Source organism: Uranotaenia lowii, chromosome 2 (genome assembly GCF_029784155.1).
Source record: "Uranotaenia lowii strain MFRU-FL chromosome 2, ASM2978415v1, whole genome shotgun sequence".
In the NCBI taxonomy this organism is placed as follows: Eukaryota; Metazoa; Arthropoda; class Insecta; order Diptera; family Culicidae; genus Uranotaenia; species Uranotaenia lowii.
Genome location: NC_073692.1, coordinates 400,164,572 through 400,182,555, shown reverse-complemented (window position 1 = coordinate 400,182,555; position 17,984 = coordinate 400,164,572). Strand labels below are relative to the sequence as shown.

The 17,984-nt window shown below is 34.4% G+C and overlaps 2 protein-coding genes across 2 annotated transcripts in view; both read left to right on the top strand.

The window, feature by feature from the left end:
* The window catches only part of LOC129744189 (serine-rich adhesin for platelets), a 50,791-nt gene extending 35,555 nt beyond the window's left edge, over window positions 1-15,236 (top strand). The window contains exon 2 of the mRNA XM_055736601.1: window positions 15,085-15,236. Coding sequence (XP_055592576.1) covers window positions 15,085-15,226 — 142 coding nt within the window. The 3' untranslated portion in view covers window positions 15,227-15,236. The remainder of the gene's footprint in view (window positions 1-15,084) is intronic.
* The window catches only part of LOC129744190 (nuclear control of ATPase protein 2-like), a 35,281-nt gene continuing 32,532 nt past the window's right edge, over window positions 15,236-17,984 (top strand). The window contains exon 1 of the mRNA XM_055736602.1: window positions 15,236-15,867. Within this exon, the coding sequence (XP_055592577.1) occupies window positions 15,497-15,838 (342 nt within the window). The 5' untranslated portion in view covers window positions 15,236-15,496 and the 3' untranslated portion in view covers window positions 15,839-15,867. The remainder of the gene's footprint in view (window positions 15,868-17,984) is intronic.

The following is a 17,984-nucleotide window of genomic DNA, read 5'->3' as shown; positions in this document are numbered from 1 at the left end:
GAAAATTTCGAGGTTTTTTGTATTTTTAAGTTATTTGACGTCAACAATAAGTTTCGATTTTTTTCGATTTCCTTAGGTGATTATTTACGATTAAAAATCTAAACTAAACAGTCATTTTTTGCCCAATCTACTGAATGTTCATGGTCCGTTTTCAAAATTCGTTTTCAAAATCCGTTTTGAAACTGAAATGCTCACATAGATCAAATGTTCTAGAAAAATTTGCCAAATAGAACAAAACAACATACTTATCATCTCAAAAAAAATTTATTTTGAAAATTGCGCCTTTAAGTATGCAATGACTATAGGGTAGTAGTCAAACTTTTAGAATTCTATTTGTCTGACACTTATAAGCTGTGAAATTAGAACTAATAAGGCCCAAAAAAGTCAATGGGCACTTTCATTTTCAGATTTTGCTTGATTTTTCAGATTTGGCTTGAGCTGAAGGCACCCTGAATAAAGGATCAAGTCACCTTGAACTTTCAAAATATCACATTTTTTAATCTAGTTCATCTACGGGTTCATCTATCGTAATAACCTTTGGAGCATATAAATCCCAAGCTGTCAGAAAAAGTGAAAGACGGCGATCTGCAAATTTTTTACAAAAAGATATGATGTAAAATAGAAAATGGGATCAAGTATCTCCATTCTCCCCTACCTATTTGAAATGAATTTCAAAAGCCAACAACAGGATTTCACATTTTTTGTCTTTTTCAGGTATCTTTTTAGTCAAAAACTGTTCATTAATTCCTACGGACATACAAACAGATGGTCCAACAAGAGCCTTTTTAAATTACCAAAATATACACACGCTTAGCTATTGGAAATTTATGTACAACGAGTGTGTGAAGTTTGCATATTACAAAAATAGTACCCTCTGCTTATAACGTTAATTTGGAAGCCATTGCTATACTGGATTGAGCAAGGGTTAAATTGACAAAGCTAGTAATAACGGTCATTTAAAGATGTGTTCTTATTCTAACATTTCCCAAATAAACTACTCCTAACTCCTGACAAACTTTTTGAAGAGATCGTAATGACATAAGACAAATAAATTTTATATGGAGACATACTCGAAACCCTTACCCTAAAAACCATAAAACCGATGTAGAAATAAAACACCCAATGGTGTGAATTGTTGTCAGTATTCAAACAAAATGCAACTCTACGTGGCGCAACAAAATCACCGCGAACTGACAAACCCCATGGAGCTGCTCGAGCTTGCCCCAACAATCAGCCAGCCAGCCAGCCAGCCAGCTGATGGTGTCAAACAAAAACCACAAAAATCTATATCGACACTTGGCGATGGTGGGGAAATTCATCGGTTGGTTACCAATTGTTTGTTGGTAGTCAGTCGATGAGAAGTGCTAGGGGAGCAGCCAACAAATGAGGTCAAACCCCCCCTACCCGTTCTTTTTTGGTCGATCACGACCTCACCGAATCGGGGGATGAAAGCCGGAAAAAAGTCATTGACATCGGCCAGAATTAAATATGTTGAAAGAAAAAAAAACGGCAAATTGGGACATCTTGCCCACTTATTCCGTTTTGCCGGTTTGACGGCTCTCTATTTTTGTCTTCGCAATTGGGAAACAATGGATGAACAAGGGTGAAACGTTTATAGATTCGACACAGTTTTATTGCGTCAACTAGAATTTTCAATAACAGACTGATGACTGATAGCCGAAAAACTCGCCCTCAGAAAGAATCTAAAATCTGAATTAGCATTCATGATTTATGACTTCAAAACGAAAGTTTTTGAGCAAGCTTTAATAATCATGGAAGGTTTTTCGAAAGCCTTAAACACGACTATCTGTCGATGAATTTTAATGATTTTTTTTAGTTTTCTTTCCTTCATTTTGGTTGATTAATTGCCGGGTTTGACAGAAATTGTCCGAATACTGCCCGGATTTTTGGGCGTCAATTTTGCAATCAAATGCCACCACAGTCATGTAATTTTTTTGTTTAAAAGAAAGCATAATAATACCACGACGAGCCGTTTTTTAAAAGCAGTAAATAATATCTAAAAATAGCATAATTATGCCCTCAAAACTTGTTTTAAAACCTCGGCTTAACAAGCTTTCATTAAGGTTTCATTAAGGTTTTATTGAAACCTTCACTTGGCATAATCGAAGTATCCTTATATAAAAAGTGAGACCAAATTTTGGCATTGTACCACTTTTATTTGGGAAAATGAAACCAAATTTAACAATCAAAACATAATTGCAAAATTAGGTAAAAATTTCCATAAAAGTCTGCTCGGGTTTCACTAAAATAAATCAGCTTTTGAAGCTAATTTTGATGAAAATAACATGAAAATTGTCTGGGTTTTGATGTATTTTACATTAATGTTGATGGGACAATTTTGTTCCCGTTTTTAAAGAGGGAGCACGCTTTCAGTAGTCAGCACAATAAATAACTTCGTTATGTAAAAACTTGCTTGTACATCATTTTGCATCCATCTTAATAGAAACTGTTTAATTATTCATGTAACTATTTAAAAAGTTACATTTAACTATCTGAAATTAATATATTGTATTTTTTTCATGAAATGTCTGCTATTTAAAATGGTGAAATAAGTATCTACAAAAAATTTTTTATTTCAAAAGAGATTCCAAAAAACTGGCACTGATAAAAATCCTGTTTGCTTGCTCATCTCATGAAAATTTAAGTTAAATTCGCACAATTTCTACTGAATTTCGTAAACAAACCTTTGAACTTGAATTCACAGTTCAGCTTCATTTGTTTACAGATTCCCAGAACTATTTTCAGCCAGTGTGCTTCCCAATTCAACACGAAAAGGCCAAATGGGAGCGCCTCCATCACACATATCAACAGGAGGGAGAGGGAGTCAACGAAATAAATAAAAAAAAGCGCTCCGTGTGATGCTCATAATGGGATCATCACGTCCGCTAATTAACCATACGATTGCGGCTGGTGGCTCAAGCTAATTAACTGAATTAATGTTGATCTACTTTTTTCTCCCCTTCCAATCGTGTCACTGTCGTTCGGTTTTTTTTTTGCTGTTGAGAGTTCTGATTCGGGTGAAAAATCAAATTAAAACGGTAGCACATGAGGAACACTTTCGATTGATACGAGTGTTTATGCTAAGAATTGATGTAATATTTTGAAAATTCTAATATTATGTAAAACTGTTATTTTGCTAAATTTAATGTTATAATCTATTTTCTAAAGAAACAGTTTCATAAAAAAAAACCTTTGGATTTTCTGACTAGTTGTTTTTGTTTCCTCCAAAAGAATATTTGAAAGTCCTCTCTAATGGCTACCACACGAGACGATACAAAGTTTCATCAGCGGCATTTGGACAAACATTTACATTCCATACCCAGCGGTGAAAAGCGCCGCGCTTCGGTGACAACTTTTATCTTCGAGAGCTGAATGTCCTACCTTCCTACCCACTTTAAACTGCAGGCTGATGTCCCATGAAACGAACGTCTCGTTTGCGCCATTTTGTGTTCAATTACTCTATAGTTAGACAGCGAAATTTCACCAAATGCATCAAGAGTGCTCCCAATTCAGCACAACTTCTCGTCGCATCGTTCCTAGTATCGACCTTGTTCGCCATTCGCCGCGTTCGAGTATCTTACTTTAGCATTTAGCTGCTGTACGCCGAATTCAACTAACACACATGCACACTTGGTGTACCTTGTGGAACTATAAAAGCGCACGGTGCGTTGCGTTGCCCATATGATGGGGTCAGAATCAGTTGGTTCATTGATTTTTTTACGATTTACCCTTAAAACTACTACAAAACTTCCATAAAACTATCAAAAAAAATTCGTTGTTGAGATTGTTTATGTGCAATACAATAAGTAAACTAAGACGTCATTGCTTTACTAGACTGAATTGGTTTGGGATCATATTGGAACTTCTCAGCGCCGGAGGAAGGGTGACTAAAAAATACCAATATTTTCGGAAATAAAAACCTTCTTTTCCCGCCGGAAGGCCACATGCCCAATCACCTCATTTGGTTAATGTAAAGGGGTCGCTCATTGATGCTCAAGTTTATTTGGAAATTTGACACAAGTTGTTCTAACGAAATTGTAAACTACGATAAGACGTCTCACGTTTCATGCCGCAACCTCACTTTTATGACGACCCACATTTCACTTTCACACGTCACGACTAACTTCTCACGTTTCACTTCGTAAGACTCACTACTTACGTCTCAAGCTCGCGTGTTACTTCTCATCTCTTACGTCTCACTGTACACACATGTCTCACGGCTCACTTCTCTATTATCACGACTCATTTCTCATGTCTCACTCGTCACGTCTTACTTCTCACGTCTCACATCTGACGACTCTCTTATGATTTACTTCTCACGTTTCATTTCTTGTGTCTTCTGTCTCACTTCCCATGTCTCACTTTTCTCTCCACACTTCTCGTTTCTCACTTCTCATGTTTTACGTCTTACTTCCCACCTTTTACGTCTCATTTCTTACTTCTCACGTCTTACGTTTCACTTTTAAACTTTCTCGTCTCTCTCTTCACGTCTCTTTTTTAACATGCTACGACCCACTCCTCACGTATCACTTCTAACGTACAACGACTCACTAATGAAGTCTGCAACGTACATTTTATTTTGTAAAACCTCAGAAAATACTTATACGCCATAATGAGAGTGGAATGAAATAGAAATGAATGACGCCATCTTGCTAGATTCACAATTTCAGTATACCGTAGAACGGTTTACTGAATATGAAAAAGAAGAATCTTGTTTTACATTTTAATTCGAAGTTCTCAAACTTTATTTTAAAACAAAAGCTTCTTAGTGGCGATACAAAATTGAAAACTCAGATTCATCATTTGAAATTCACATTTAAAATCTGATTCACAATACAGATTAAAAATAAATAATTGAAAAAAATAAATTAAGATTAAACCAGCAATACAGAATTTAAATAAAAGATTAATGAATGATGGCTCTAAAACTTGGCTCATAAAAACTGATCTGGAAATAAGATTCGGAAATCGTTTTTTTTTACATTTCAGAAATGGTATGGAAATTCGGAAACAGTTCAATTTTTGAATTCAGGTTCAGAATTCAGATTTAAAATTGAGGATTTTTTTCAATCAACATAAAATTGTAAAGGAATTCAAGAGAACATGAACATAAAAATTTGCTTGTCAATTTCCAGATTTAATTTGACTTAATCAGAATAAGTTTTTATACACAATTCAGCTGAAAATCACAGATATAAAGTAGATTTTGAGTTAATTTTCTATGTTTTGTTTTATGCAAAATATCCCAAATTATATTTTTATAAATTACTCACAGAATTTTCATTATGGAATTAATTCTTTATGAAAAATATTGCCTGTTAAAAAAAACAGGTATCTAATCTTCACCTAAAAAATCTGCACAAAATTATATATATCTGCTAGGTGTATTGATCAACATTATTGATATTGAAGTTTTTTTTAAGTTGAATTCAAACTGAAATCATAAATTTAGTTCAGGTTTGCATCAACTAAATTTGATTCGAAAACTTGTTATCGCTTACTGTTTTTTTTTAAATTTTATTCAATTTCTTCAAAGGTTAAATTCCTGGAATTTGCAAAAGAGTTTGAAAGATTGGGCTTGTATGATTTGAGCATAGAATACGTTTTTTTTAATAAATTGAAGGCTAGCTTAAACTTCGATCTACCAGACTCTTAAACAAATTATTAAATTTTAACTTTCGTTGAAAGCAATTTCCATATTTTGTTTCTAAAAGTTTCATTGTTGGGCAAAACATCATAGGTAAAAATCATAATCGATTTTTAAATCAAATTTAAAGTAGTTTAATAAATTTCTGCAACCATGTTTTATATTTATAGGAGTCCAGTACTGGTTTTAAAAATATGAAACATGCCACATTCCTCTTTACAGAAAAAATAATCGAAAAATATTGAAAAAAAAGTGATCTATATTACCCCGGATTACGGTAACTGAAACTACTTGTTTTCAACAAATATCGCATGCAATGCCATTCCATTTGTGTGTATAATAAACAAGTATTAGATAGACAAAAGTTTCACATCGTTAATTTTATTTAACACTAGCTGACCCGTTGTGCTTTGCTACACCTTCCGGAAATAAATGTAATTTGTAAAAATTTATTCAAATTTAGATTTTAGAGAGCATTTTTTTAAATCAAACCTCATCATACTTCAGAACCAACAACTTTGAAATGAGAGCTGCAGCTGCAGTTCTGAATTGCAATTCAAAGATGGTATATATTATTTATTGAAACTTGATCTCTAAACTCTTTTTTCAAGATCTGAAATTTGTACTCTGTACCCAAAAAAACTTTTAAAATATGGTCCCTTGTTTGAAAAGCTCTTTATCTTAAATTTACATGGGAGCTCTCCCATCTTTTTCAATTTTGTCCCCCACTGCTTGAAGAAGGTAGGCAAATTTAACCGGCTCGATACCCAAACAGCACTTATCATGGTAATGAAAAATATATTAAATTAGTTATGTTTTAAATACAGTGCAAATTTCTTTTTTTTTTAAATAAATTTACTACAGTAAACATATAAATATTTAAAAAAATACCAGTTGCATCACTAAATAAGTTCTCAGCGTTTTTTTAATTTTCTCTTTGAAAGTCAAATATTCAAAAATGTTGGCAAAAACAAATTTCTAAGTTTACATTTGTCTCGTATATTGGGGCAAGTGTCAATGCAAAGCTTATTTTAAGATGCGTCAGAGTAATGGCTTTAAAATGGATTTAATACGAATTCCTGTTTTTTGTTCTATCAAGTTTCACTGATCGATCTGCAGTATTCCTGCAATATAAACTTATGTTGGTTACTCCACTTTTAACGAATGCTGTTCAATATCCGCTGCACTTTCAACATTCGGAATACCCCTTCTGGTCTTTCCAACATATTGAATCATTTTGAAAATGAATTTCTTAAAAGTTCGACGTTTGCCCTTGCCCCACCGTGTAAGTTGACAGAAGGGAATATTGTTTTTAACACTTTAAGGGTAAACTAAAAATTTCTTTTAAAAATTTTGCGTCCAGTTGAATATCAGTTCTAACTAAAGTCTCGCTTTTCAAAAACGAAGCGGATCAAAAGTCTCTTTTATGCAGCCATGTAACACAAAAACACTTTTCATGTTAAGTACGTACTTAAATTGGTATGTAAGCAAAAAGTACGATGGTTTTTTCAGAATTATTTAAAATAAAAAGCTCCCATTTTCATTTCTAGATTCGTTTCAGCTGTGTATTTGGGCCGAAGTAACAATTTCTAGAAGAAAACATAATTTTTAATTTTTTTTTAACAGAAAAAGTTGAACGTTTGAACATGTTCTGATGTTCCTTGAATGAAAAGTCGAATGCTGCCTACATTAACACGAACTAAATATTGAAGTATTTTTGCAAATCTTTCAAATGGTTTTGATTCGATTGATAAAATATCAATCCATGTCACATCTAGGCGTCATTTATTACCACGTGCTGTGTACAAATCAAATAAGCAAGAAAAAAACACATCTAGGTTGCATATCGCCCCCACGTGTTTGAGAAACAGGCGCCTTATTGTTAAATTTTCCAGCAATCAATGAATAGTGTGCTTTGGTTACTATCCTCTTGCGACGACGTTTGTTCGCCCATGGAGACGAAAAACAAACCCCTCAAAGAAAATATGCTTGGTTGAGAAATACGCGCCAAAATATTCCTACTGATCAGTATGCTATGCCTGGGCTACTTTCCTTTGGCTCGCGACGCCTCGACCATAGAGACGAAAAACAAACCGCCCAAAGGAAAAAAAAATCTCAAGAAAATGGATGTCATGACTTTAATTTGTTTCGAAAAACTACAAATTTTGTATGGAAGCCCCCCTTCCCTTAAGTCGGATGGAGTTTTGACTATTACAGAAACCATCCCCGGCATCAAAAACCCTCAGATGCCAATTTTGACGATGATCGGTTCAGTAGTTTCCGAGTCTATAGGGAACAGACAGACAGACAAACATTCATTTTTATATATATAGATTTTCTGAAAAAGATATTAATTGAAAATTAATGCCTTAAATTTCGTAAGTTTGGATTATTTCGATAGGCGTTTTTTTATACTTTTTTTATACGATTTACCAAAAATTTCGGGAGGCAAGATATCACTTGCATTAGATAAGAAGTTGAAGCACGTTTTTTCAGTTTAGTTTTAATTCTAGAATTTAATTATTTTTTTTCTGAAATAATCACAGAAGCCTAGTTTTATGATTACAAACAACTTTTGTTCTACGAAAAACTTTATGCATTCTTTGACATTTTTTTTTCAAAAACTAGACTGTCAGTATTTTTTGGTTGTATTTTACATACATTCTAACCATTTTTTCCTCAATTTTGGAACATATTAAGTCTGACTCATAGCTATATTTTGATATGATTTTTGTTAATTTTTTCCAAAAAATAACTGAGGTATTTCAATTTGTATGAAAAGCGAAAATTTGTTGTTTTTTCCTAACCCCGCCTCTAGATGGAGTTTATGTTTATCTCTCCTACTTAGGATTTTTTTTACTATCAAAAAATCAATCCAGAATGGTGGTAACTCTTAGACCTAATTTCTAATCATTTTTATAGATCGAAAAACACATGGATTAAGGATTTCTGAGACCATAAAATTGATGAATTTAAAAAAAAATTAAATTGTTTCTCGAAAAAAATACATTACAACTTCAAATTATTCTCTTAATTCATCATTTAAATTGTTTTATCTGTTCTTCCAATGTGCTTCATATTTTTGCTTATCTCCTGTCATTTCAACACGTTCAGGCTGCCGTCCCGGCTGACCTACGAAAATTCAAACTGGTCTCTCAACTCGCTTGATATTTTTTAATCAATACCCTTAGCCTATGAGTTTTCAAACTGTCCTCTCAAACAACTCCAGTTGAAATTCCAAACTGTCATCTCAACTCTTTTCAATTGATGTTTTTTAACCTTGTTTCATAATGTCTTTTCAACTCTCTTGAGTTCCCATTTACTACAAGGTGTCCTCCTTACTTCCTTCACGGAATTTTTTTAATTCCACGTTTTCCTGACAAATCGTTCTAAGATGTTATTTTTCTTACTGTTCTTGAAAACCCGCTTGAGTTTTCTATCTCACCAAGTTTTTTTTAACTCGCTTAATGGTGTTTTTTCCGATTGATTGGAACTGTTCTTTCAACCCGCTTGATCATCAAGCTGTCCTCTCAATTCGCTTATCGGAGATTTTTTTTTATTTATGTCAACAGTCCTCTCAACCCGCTCATCGGTGATTTTTTGCATCTCTATCAAGCTGTCTTCTCAATTCGCTTCATTACCAAGCTGTCATATCCACTCGCATATTGGCGATTTTTTTTTTAAATTTATATCGAGCTGTCCTCTCAACCGGCTTGATCACGAAGCTGTCCTCTCAACTTGCATATCGGCGATTTTTTTAAAAAATATATTGAGCTGTCCTCTCAAACCGCTTAATCACGAAGCTGTCCTCTCAACTCGTTCATCGGTGATTTTTTCATGTATATAAACTGTCCTCTTAACCCGTTTGATCACTAAGTTGTCCTCTAAATTCGCTTATCGGTGATTTTTTTTTTAAATTTATATCGAGGTGTTTTCTCAACTCTCTTGATCACGAAGCAGTCCTCTCAACTCGCTTATTGGTGATTTTTTTTTAAATTTATATCAAGCTGTCCTCTCAACCAAAAACCCGATAAGTCACCAAGCTGTCCTCTCAACCTACTTGATCACCAAGCTGTCCTCTCAACTCGCTTATTGGTGATTTTTTCATTTACATCACACTGTAGTCTCAACTCGCTTATCGGTGATTTTTTATTTATATCAAGATGTCATCTCAACCCCCTTGATCACCAAGCTGTCCTCTCAACTCGCTTGATTATCAAGCCGTCCTCTTAACTTGATTTTTCGGTCATCTTTTTAAATTTATATCAAGCTGTCCTCTCAACTCGCTTATCGGTGACTATTCATTCCTATCAAGCTGTCCTCTTAACCCGTTTGATCATCAAGCTGTCCTCTCAACTCGCTTATCAGTGAATTTTTTTTAAATTTATATCAAGCTGTCCTCTCAACTCGCTTATCAGTGTTTTTTTTTAATTTATTTCAAGCTGTCCTCGTAATTCGCTTATCGATGTTTCTTTTTCATTTCTACATATCTGCCTCTTAAACCGCTTATCAGTGATTTTTTCGTGTATATAATGCTGTCCTCTTTCCCCTGTTTGATCACTTATCGGTGATTTTTTTTTTTAAATTTATATCGAGCTGTCTTCTCAACTCTCTTGATCCAAAGCTGTCCTCTCAACTCGCTTATCGGTGATTTTTTTCATTTATATAAAGCTGTCCTTTTAACCCGCTTGATCACCAATCTGTCCTCTCAACTCGTTTATCTGTGATTGTTCTTGAGGTTAATATAAAACTGTCCTCTTAACCCGCTTGAGCACCGAACTGTCCTCTCAATTCGCTTGATCACCAAGCTGTCCTCTCAACCAGGGCCGTAGGAAGAACCGACTCATGGGGGGGGTTTTGGTGACTTATTTTTACCTATGATTTTTTGCCCAACAACACACGAATAAAAAAAATAAAACAAATTATGTTTGTAACTAGATGATTATTCATTTTGAAGTACTCATTAATAGTTTTTGTATGAAATCGTAACTTTAGAGAAGGCACGAATGCCACAAGGATGATAAAGTGTCATTTAAAAAAACCTTAAAAAAGTAACTTTAATACAGTGGTCCTTAGCCTAAAGGGTGAGCTAAATTTTCATAATGAAGCCAAAATATGAAATTTGCTTTCATCGATGGTTAAAATTTTTGAAATTGTTTAAAAGTCTGGTAGATCAAAGTTATTTGATTTGAGCATAAAATAAGTTCTTTTTAGGGTAGCTTTCAATTTCTTTAAAAAAACTTATTCTATACTCAAATCAAACAAGCCCAATCTTCTAAACTCTTTTGCAAATTCTAAGATTCTAACCTTTGATGAAAATAAATAAAATTTTACAAAATTAAAAACAGTAAGAGATAAAAAAAATTTCGGATCAAATATGTTTGATGCAAGCTTGAACTAAATTTATGATTTTAGTTTGAAATTAGGCCTTAAAAACTGCAATTTTAATAATGTTTAACAATAAACTGAAAAAATAAAGTATTTCATGCAGATTTTTTAAGTGAAGATCAGGTACATGTTTCTTTAACTGGAAATATTTTTCATGAAGAATCAATTCCATGATAAAAATCATGTGGATAATTTTTTTAATATAATTTGGGATATTTTGCAGGAATCATAAATTTGAAAATTTACTCAAATTCTATTTTAGATTTGTGATTTTCAGTTGAATTGTATGTACAAACTAATTCTGATTAAAAATATAATATTTGAAAATTGAATTGACAAGCAAATTTTTAAGTTCATGTTCTCTTGAATTTCTTAACTATTTTATGTTGATTGAAAAACTTATTCAATTGAACTTTGAATCTGTTTCCAAATTTCTATACGATTTTTGATATGTACAAAAAATATGATTTAGGAATCTTACTTCTAGATTAGAACTTTATTATCCAAGCCTTTGAGCCCTCATTCATGAATCTATTATTTAAATTCTGTAGAGCTGGTTTAATCTTCATTCATCATTTCAATGATTGATTTTTGATCTGTTTTGTGAATCTGGTTAAAAATGTGAATTTCAAATGATGAAATTGAATCTGAGTTTTCAATTTTGGATCGCCACCTAGAAGCTTTATATGTTTAAATTTTGTGCTAAAATAAAGTTTAAGAATTTCGAATATGAATATAAAACAAAATTCTTCTTTTTTTATAATTTGAAATCTATTGAAAATGCATGTGATTTTCGAGAAACATTATTCAAATTTTATATGAAATGTAAAACCGAATTTGAGCCAGGATTTCAAATCAGCTTTCCATTCTTAGTTTCTTATGATTACTCGAACTGAAAATCAAGAATCCTAAACTTGATACAGAATCAGAGATACGAAAATATGTCGAAATATAATTTTTGTTATGGGAATATGGAAACAGAACCTTCAAAATGGGTTTCATTTAAAATTTAATATTCAGAACTGAATTTCTATAATCAGATTGCCAGATTGCCTGGTTTTAACCGGATTGGCCCGGATATTTAATATAAAATTTGGGAAAAGTCCGGTCCGCCCCGTTTCCCGGATTTCATTGAAAAAGCCCGGATTTGGCCCGGGTTTGTTTGTTTTCATTCTCATCTTTAAATCAAACTTAAAAAAAACAAATTGTGTAGTAATTTTTTTTAATTACGCGTCCAAAATTTTTGCAGCAAATTTCAAAAAAATAATCATGAAAGGTTTTTTAAAGTTTTTTTTTATAGATTTTTGATGAGCAATTCCTAGGTTTTGACCAAAATTGCCCGGTATTGCCTGGATTTTGGTCGACGATTTTGGAATCAAATACCCGGCATTTGCCAGGTTTTAATATAAAACAGCATGGATTTGTCCGGCCCGGATACGAACTGAAAAAAATCTGACAACCTATGAAGCAGTGAGAAAATTTTGAAAACTGTAGCAGATTTTAAGCTTGGGATGGATTTTTGAGGTTTTTGCATTAGTTTTTAGTCCAGATAGTTACTCTTGAATATCTTTGCTCTATTGTCATAATTTGATTATGAATTTAAAATTTTGAGTATAGAGTAGAATACCTCGCATGCTTTTTTGGACCCTCATGGGGGGGGTTTAACCCCCAAAACCCCCCCCGTTCCTACGGCCATGCTCTCAACTCGATTATCGGTGATTTTTTTCATTTCAAGCTGTCCTCTCAACCCACAACCCAATTAATCACCAAGCTGTCCTCTCAATCTACTTGATCACCAAGATGTCCTCTCAACTCGCTTATCGATGTTTTTTTTTTCATTTATATCACGCTGAGATCTGAACTCGCTTGATCACGAAGCTGCCCTCCCAACTTGCTTATCGGTGTTTTTTTTTTTCATTTGTACCAAGCTATCCTCTCTACTCGCCTATCGATGTATTTTTTCATTTATGTAAAGCTGTCCCCTCAACCCGCTTGATCACGAAGCTGTCGTCTCAATTCTCTTATGAGTGATTTTTTTTATTTTTATCAAGCTGTCCTCTCAACTCGCTTGATTACCAAGCTGTCCTCTGAACTCGCTCATCGGTAATTTTTTTAAATTTATATCAAGCTGTCCTCTCAACTCGCTTTATCACCGAGCTGTCCTCTCAACTCGCTTATCGGTAATTTTTTAATATTTATATCAAGCTGTCCTCTCAACTTGTTGAGCATAAAGCTGTCCTCTCAGCTCGTTTATCGCTGATTTTTTTTTCGTTTCTACCAAGCTGTCCTCTCCACCCGCTGATTCACCAAGCTGTCCTCTGAACCCATTTGATCACCAAGCTGTTCTCTCAACTCGCTTATCGATGATTTTTTAACTTATATCAAGATGTCATCTCAACCCGCTTATCCTTTCAACTCGCTTATCAAGCTGTCCTCTCAACTGGCTTGATAACCAAGCTGTCCCCTTAACTCGCTTTATCATCGAGCTGTCCTCTCAACTTGCTTGAGCATCAAGATGTCCTCTCAATTCGCTTTTCGGTGATTTTTTTCATGTTTATATAAAGCTGTCCTTTCAACTCGCTTATCGGTGATTTTTTAATTTCTAATAAGCTATCCTCTTAACCCACTTAATCACCAAGCTGTCCTCTCAACTCGCTTATCGTAGATTTTTTCATTTGTATAAAACTGTCCTCTTAACCCGCTTCAGCACCAAGCTGTCCTCTCAATTCGCTTGATCACCAAGCTGTCCTCTCAACTCGCTTATCGGTGATTTTTTTTAAATTTATATCAAGCTGTCCTCTCAACCCACAACCCGTTTAATCATCAAGCTGTCCCCTCAACCTATTGATCACCAAGCTGTCCTCTCAACTCGCTTATCGGTGATTTTTTCATTTATATCAAGCTGTCTTTTCAACTCGCTTGATCAGCTGTTCTTTCAACTCGCTTATTGGTGATTTTTTTTTTTCATTTATATCAAGCTGTCCTCTCAACCCACTTGATCACCGGGCTGTCCTCTCAACTCGCTTATCGGTGATTTTTTCATTTCATTTTTTTTCTATATTATATATATTTATCTGTTTTATGTTTCGTTTTCTATTCTTTCTCTTGAGTATTTTCTTGACTTAGACTTTTTAACGAGTGCATTTTAAGCACCTTACAATATTAGGAGAGCCAATGTTTATTTCGTGTTCTTCAATGAACTAATTACGAATTTTTTGGAACTAATATGGAAGTTCTAGGCGAATTGTTATTGTGACTTTTGTTTGTGATCAGGCTCCTGGTCCAGAGTTATGCACATTTAAAGGAAATTTTACAGATTTTTGTTGTTGAAAATCTTAAGAAAACGTACGTCTTCGTCCACTATCCAAAGTACATTTATTTGCAATCTATATATTGCTACCCTTCTTGCCATCCTCCATCTCCCCTACCTTCGTCAATGAGTCAGTCAGCCAGCCAAATCTAGGGTCATCAAGTGAGTGAGCAAGCAGTTCTCTGTGTACATGGATGGATGGATAGATGGATTGATGGCGTGGCGGTTGCCGCAGCATTCGGTTGTTGTTGTTGTTGTGATGCGAGCAACAACGCGAGTGCATCACCCAAACTGCATCGGCGGCCCAAGCAAGAACTGGATGCTCTTTTATGTGCTCTTGTTGCTGCTGCTATGGGCGATGGTTGGTTGTTCTTGATGTTGTTGTGATGCACATCGTGTGCGATGCTAAAGTTAAAATTTATAAACTGGAGTGAGATAAGGTGGCGGAGTCATCCTACGAGTGGATGCACCGTTGCTGCAATGTTAGGGTAGAGGCTTCTTTATATTCAAGTTGGCAGACTTATTTTTACTAATGGTGATAGAATTCAAAATGTTCGATCAACGTGGGATCCTGTTCCGCATCTTCTGGTTCTTCCTGTAGTAGGAACCCAGACATTTTTTAACAAAATGTATCTCAGTAAAAGGTTCAAAATTATTAAAAATTTCAAATATACTCTCAACAAAAAACTTAACAATCTTCTCTCTTTCCCCTTTCCAGTGCCCAGAAAACTCCGGGTAACGTGACGGCAACAACGCCAGCAACTGGCAACACTTCCGGAGGAAACAGTTCCGCCGCGTCTGGTGCTAGTGCCTACAACAGCCCGTGGCAATGGACCACCATAACGGCCTCAGGAGAATGACAATATGGGGCTCGTAAAGAGCCCGCTGTTGCTGGATCTCAATCATCGCAGACAGCTCCGCAGAGTCAACAGCACCATCAACACCACCACCACCACCAACAACAACAACAAGCAACTAACAACAATGCAAGCAACAATAACAGCACCGGAAGCAGTCAGCAGAACAATAGCAGCAGCAATCAACAACAATCACACCAGCAACAGCTGCAGCAATCCCAATATCAAGGATTTGGAAGCAGTTTGCAGCAGCATCAACAACATCAATCATCAATGCATCATCAACAGCAGCAGCAGCAGCAACAACAACAAATCCAGCAACAGCAACAGTCGGCTCAACAACAACAACAGGCCTTGTCGGCATCTAGTTCTGGTTATCATCACCATCACCAACAGCAACAACATCAGCAACAGCAACAACATTCTCAACATCAACAACAGCATCAGCAGCAGCAACAGCAGCAACAGAGTCATCACAATGTTCCTTCGCATCATCACCAGTCCCATCACCATCTGGCGGCGCAAAATAGTATGATGGCGGCGGCCGCGGCTGCAGCGGCCGCCCAGCGGAATCCGTTCGGGTTCGATTTTAGCCATTTCCAAAATTCCTACTAGGTAACTTACGCCTAAAACAATGGAAACAGGTAAACGATTTTAGTAGAATAACTTTGTCTAAATAGCTAGCTAGTTTAAGAATGTTCTCGCTGGATTGAAATGTGATTCGGGGATCTAAGGGAATCGGAATCCCGACCGATTGGATAAACATCGAAAAGATCCAATTCATCAGCTACTTCATCAAGAAGCACAAACTGCCACTTGATTCCAAGACATAAATACCTGGCTTTTAGTCTAATCGAAACAAAAATTAATTCCAAGAAAGAATGGCTAATGTCATATTTAGTGTAGCTATCACTCAGGATTTAGAATATGAATTCTCGATCTGAATTTTGAGTATGAATTCTCGATCTGAATTTTGAGTATGAATTCTCGATCTGAATTTTGAGTATGAATTCTTATTCTGAATTTATAAATCTGAATTCTGAAATCTGCATTCTAAGTTCTGAAATCTGCATTCTAAATTCTGAATCTGAATTCTGAATCTGAATTCTGAATCTGAATTCTGAATCTGAATTCTGAATCTGAATTCTGAATCTGAATTCTGAATCTTAATTCTGAATCTGAATTCTGAATCTGAATTTTGAATTCTGAATCTGAATTCTGAATCTGAATTCTGAATCTGAATTCTGAATCTGAATTCTGAATCTGAATTCTGAATCTGAATTCTGAATCTGAATTCTGAATCTGAATTCTGAATCTGAATTCTGAATCTGAATTCTGAATCTGAATTCTGAATCTGAATTCTGAATCTGAATTCTGAATCTGAATTCTGAATCTGAATTCTGAATCTGAATTCTGAATCTGAATTCTGAATCTGAATTCTGAATCTGAATTCTGAATCTGAATTCTGAATCTGAATTCTGAATCTGAATTCTGAATCTGAATTCTGAATCTGAATTCTGAATCTGAATTCTGAATCTGAATTCTGAATTCTGAATCTGAATTCTGAATCTGAATTCTGAATCTGAATTCTGAATCTGAATTCTGAATCTGAATTCTGAATCTGAATTCTGAATCTGAATTCTGAATCTGAATTCTGAATCTGAATTCTGAATCTGAATTCTGAATCTGAATTCTGAATCTGAATTCTGAATCCGAATTCTGAATCTGAATTCTAAATTCTGAATTCTGAATCTGAATTCTGAATCTGAATTCTGAATCTGAATTCTGAATCTGAATTCTGAATCTGAATTCTGAATCTGAATTCTGAATCTGAATTCTGAATCTGAATTCTGAAGCTGAATTATGAATCTGAATTCTGAGTCTGAATTCTGAATCTGAATTCTGAATCTCAATTCTGAATCTCAATTCTGAATCTGAATTCTGATTCTGAATTCTGATTCTGAATTCTGATTCTGAATTCTGATTCTGAATTCTGAATCTGAATTCTGAATCTGAATTCTGAATCTGAATTCTGAATCTGAATTCTGAATCTGAATTCTGGATCTGAATTCTGAATTTGAATTCTGAATCTGAATTCTGAATTCTGAATTCTGAATTCTGAATTCTGAATTCTGAATCTGAATCTGAATCTGAATTCTGAATTCTGAATTCTGAATCTGAATTCTGAATCTGAAATCTGAATCTGAATTCTGAATCTGATTTCTGATTCTGAATTCTGGATTTGAAATTGAATCTGAATTCTGGATTTGAAATTGAATCTGAATTCTGAATCTGAATTCTGAATTTAAATTATTAATTGGTATTCTGAATCGGAATTCTGATTCTAAATTCTGAATCTGAATCTTAATTCTGAACCTGAATTCTGAATCTGAATTCTGAATCTGAATTCTGAATTCTGAATTCTGAATTCTGAATTCTGAATTCTGAATTCTGAATTCTGAATTCTGAATTCTGAATTCTGAATTCTGAATTCTGAATTCTGAATTCTGAATTCTGAATTCTGAATTCTGAATTCTGAATTCTGAATGCTAAATTCTGAATTCTGAATTCTGAACCTGAATTTTGAATCATAATTCCAAATCTGAATTTTTATCCTCAATTCTGAAGACAGTATAGCTTATTCAATTTTTTTTTTTGAGACACATAACACAGATCGACAATTTTTTTTTGAGTATTTCGGGCAATACTGTCAAATATTACTTAAATCTTCGAATTGAAGATTTTAGATTGGGTAACAATT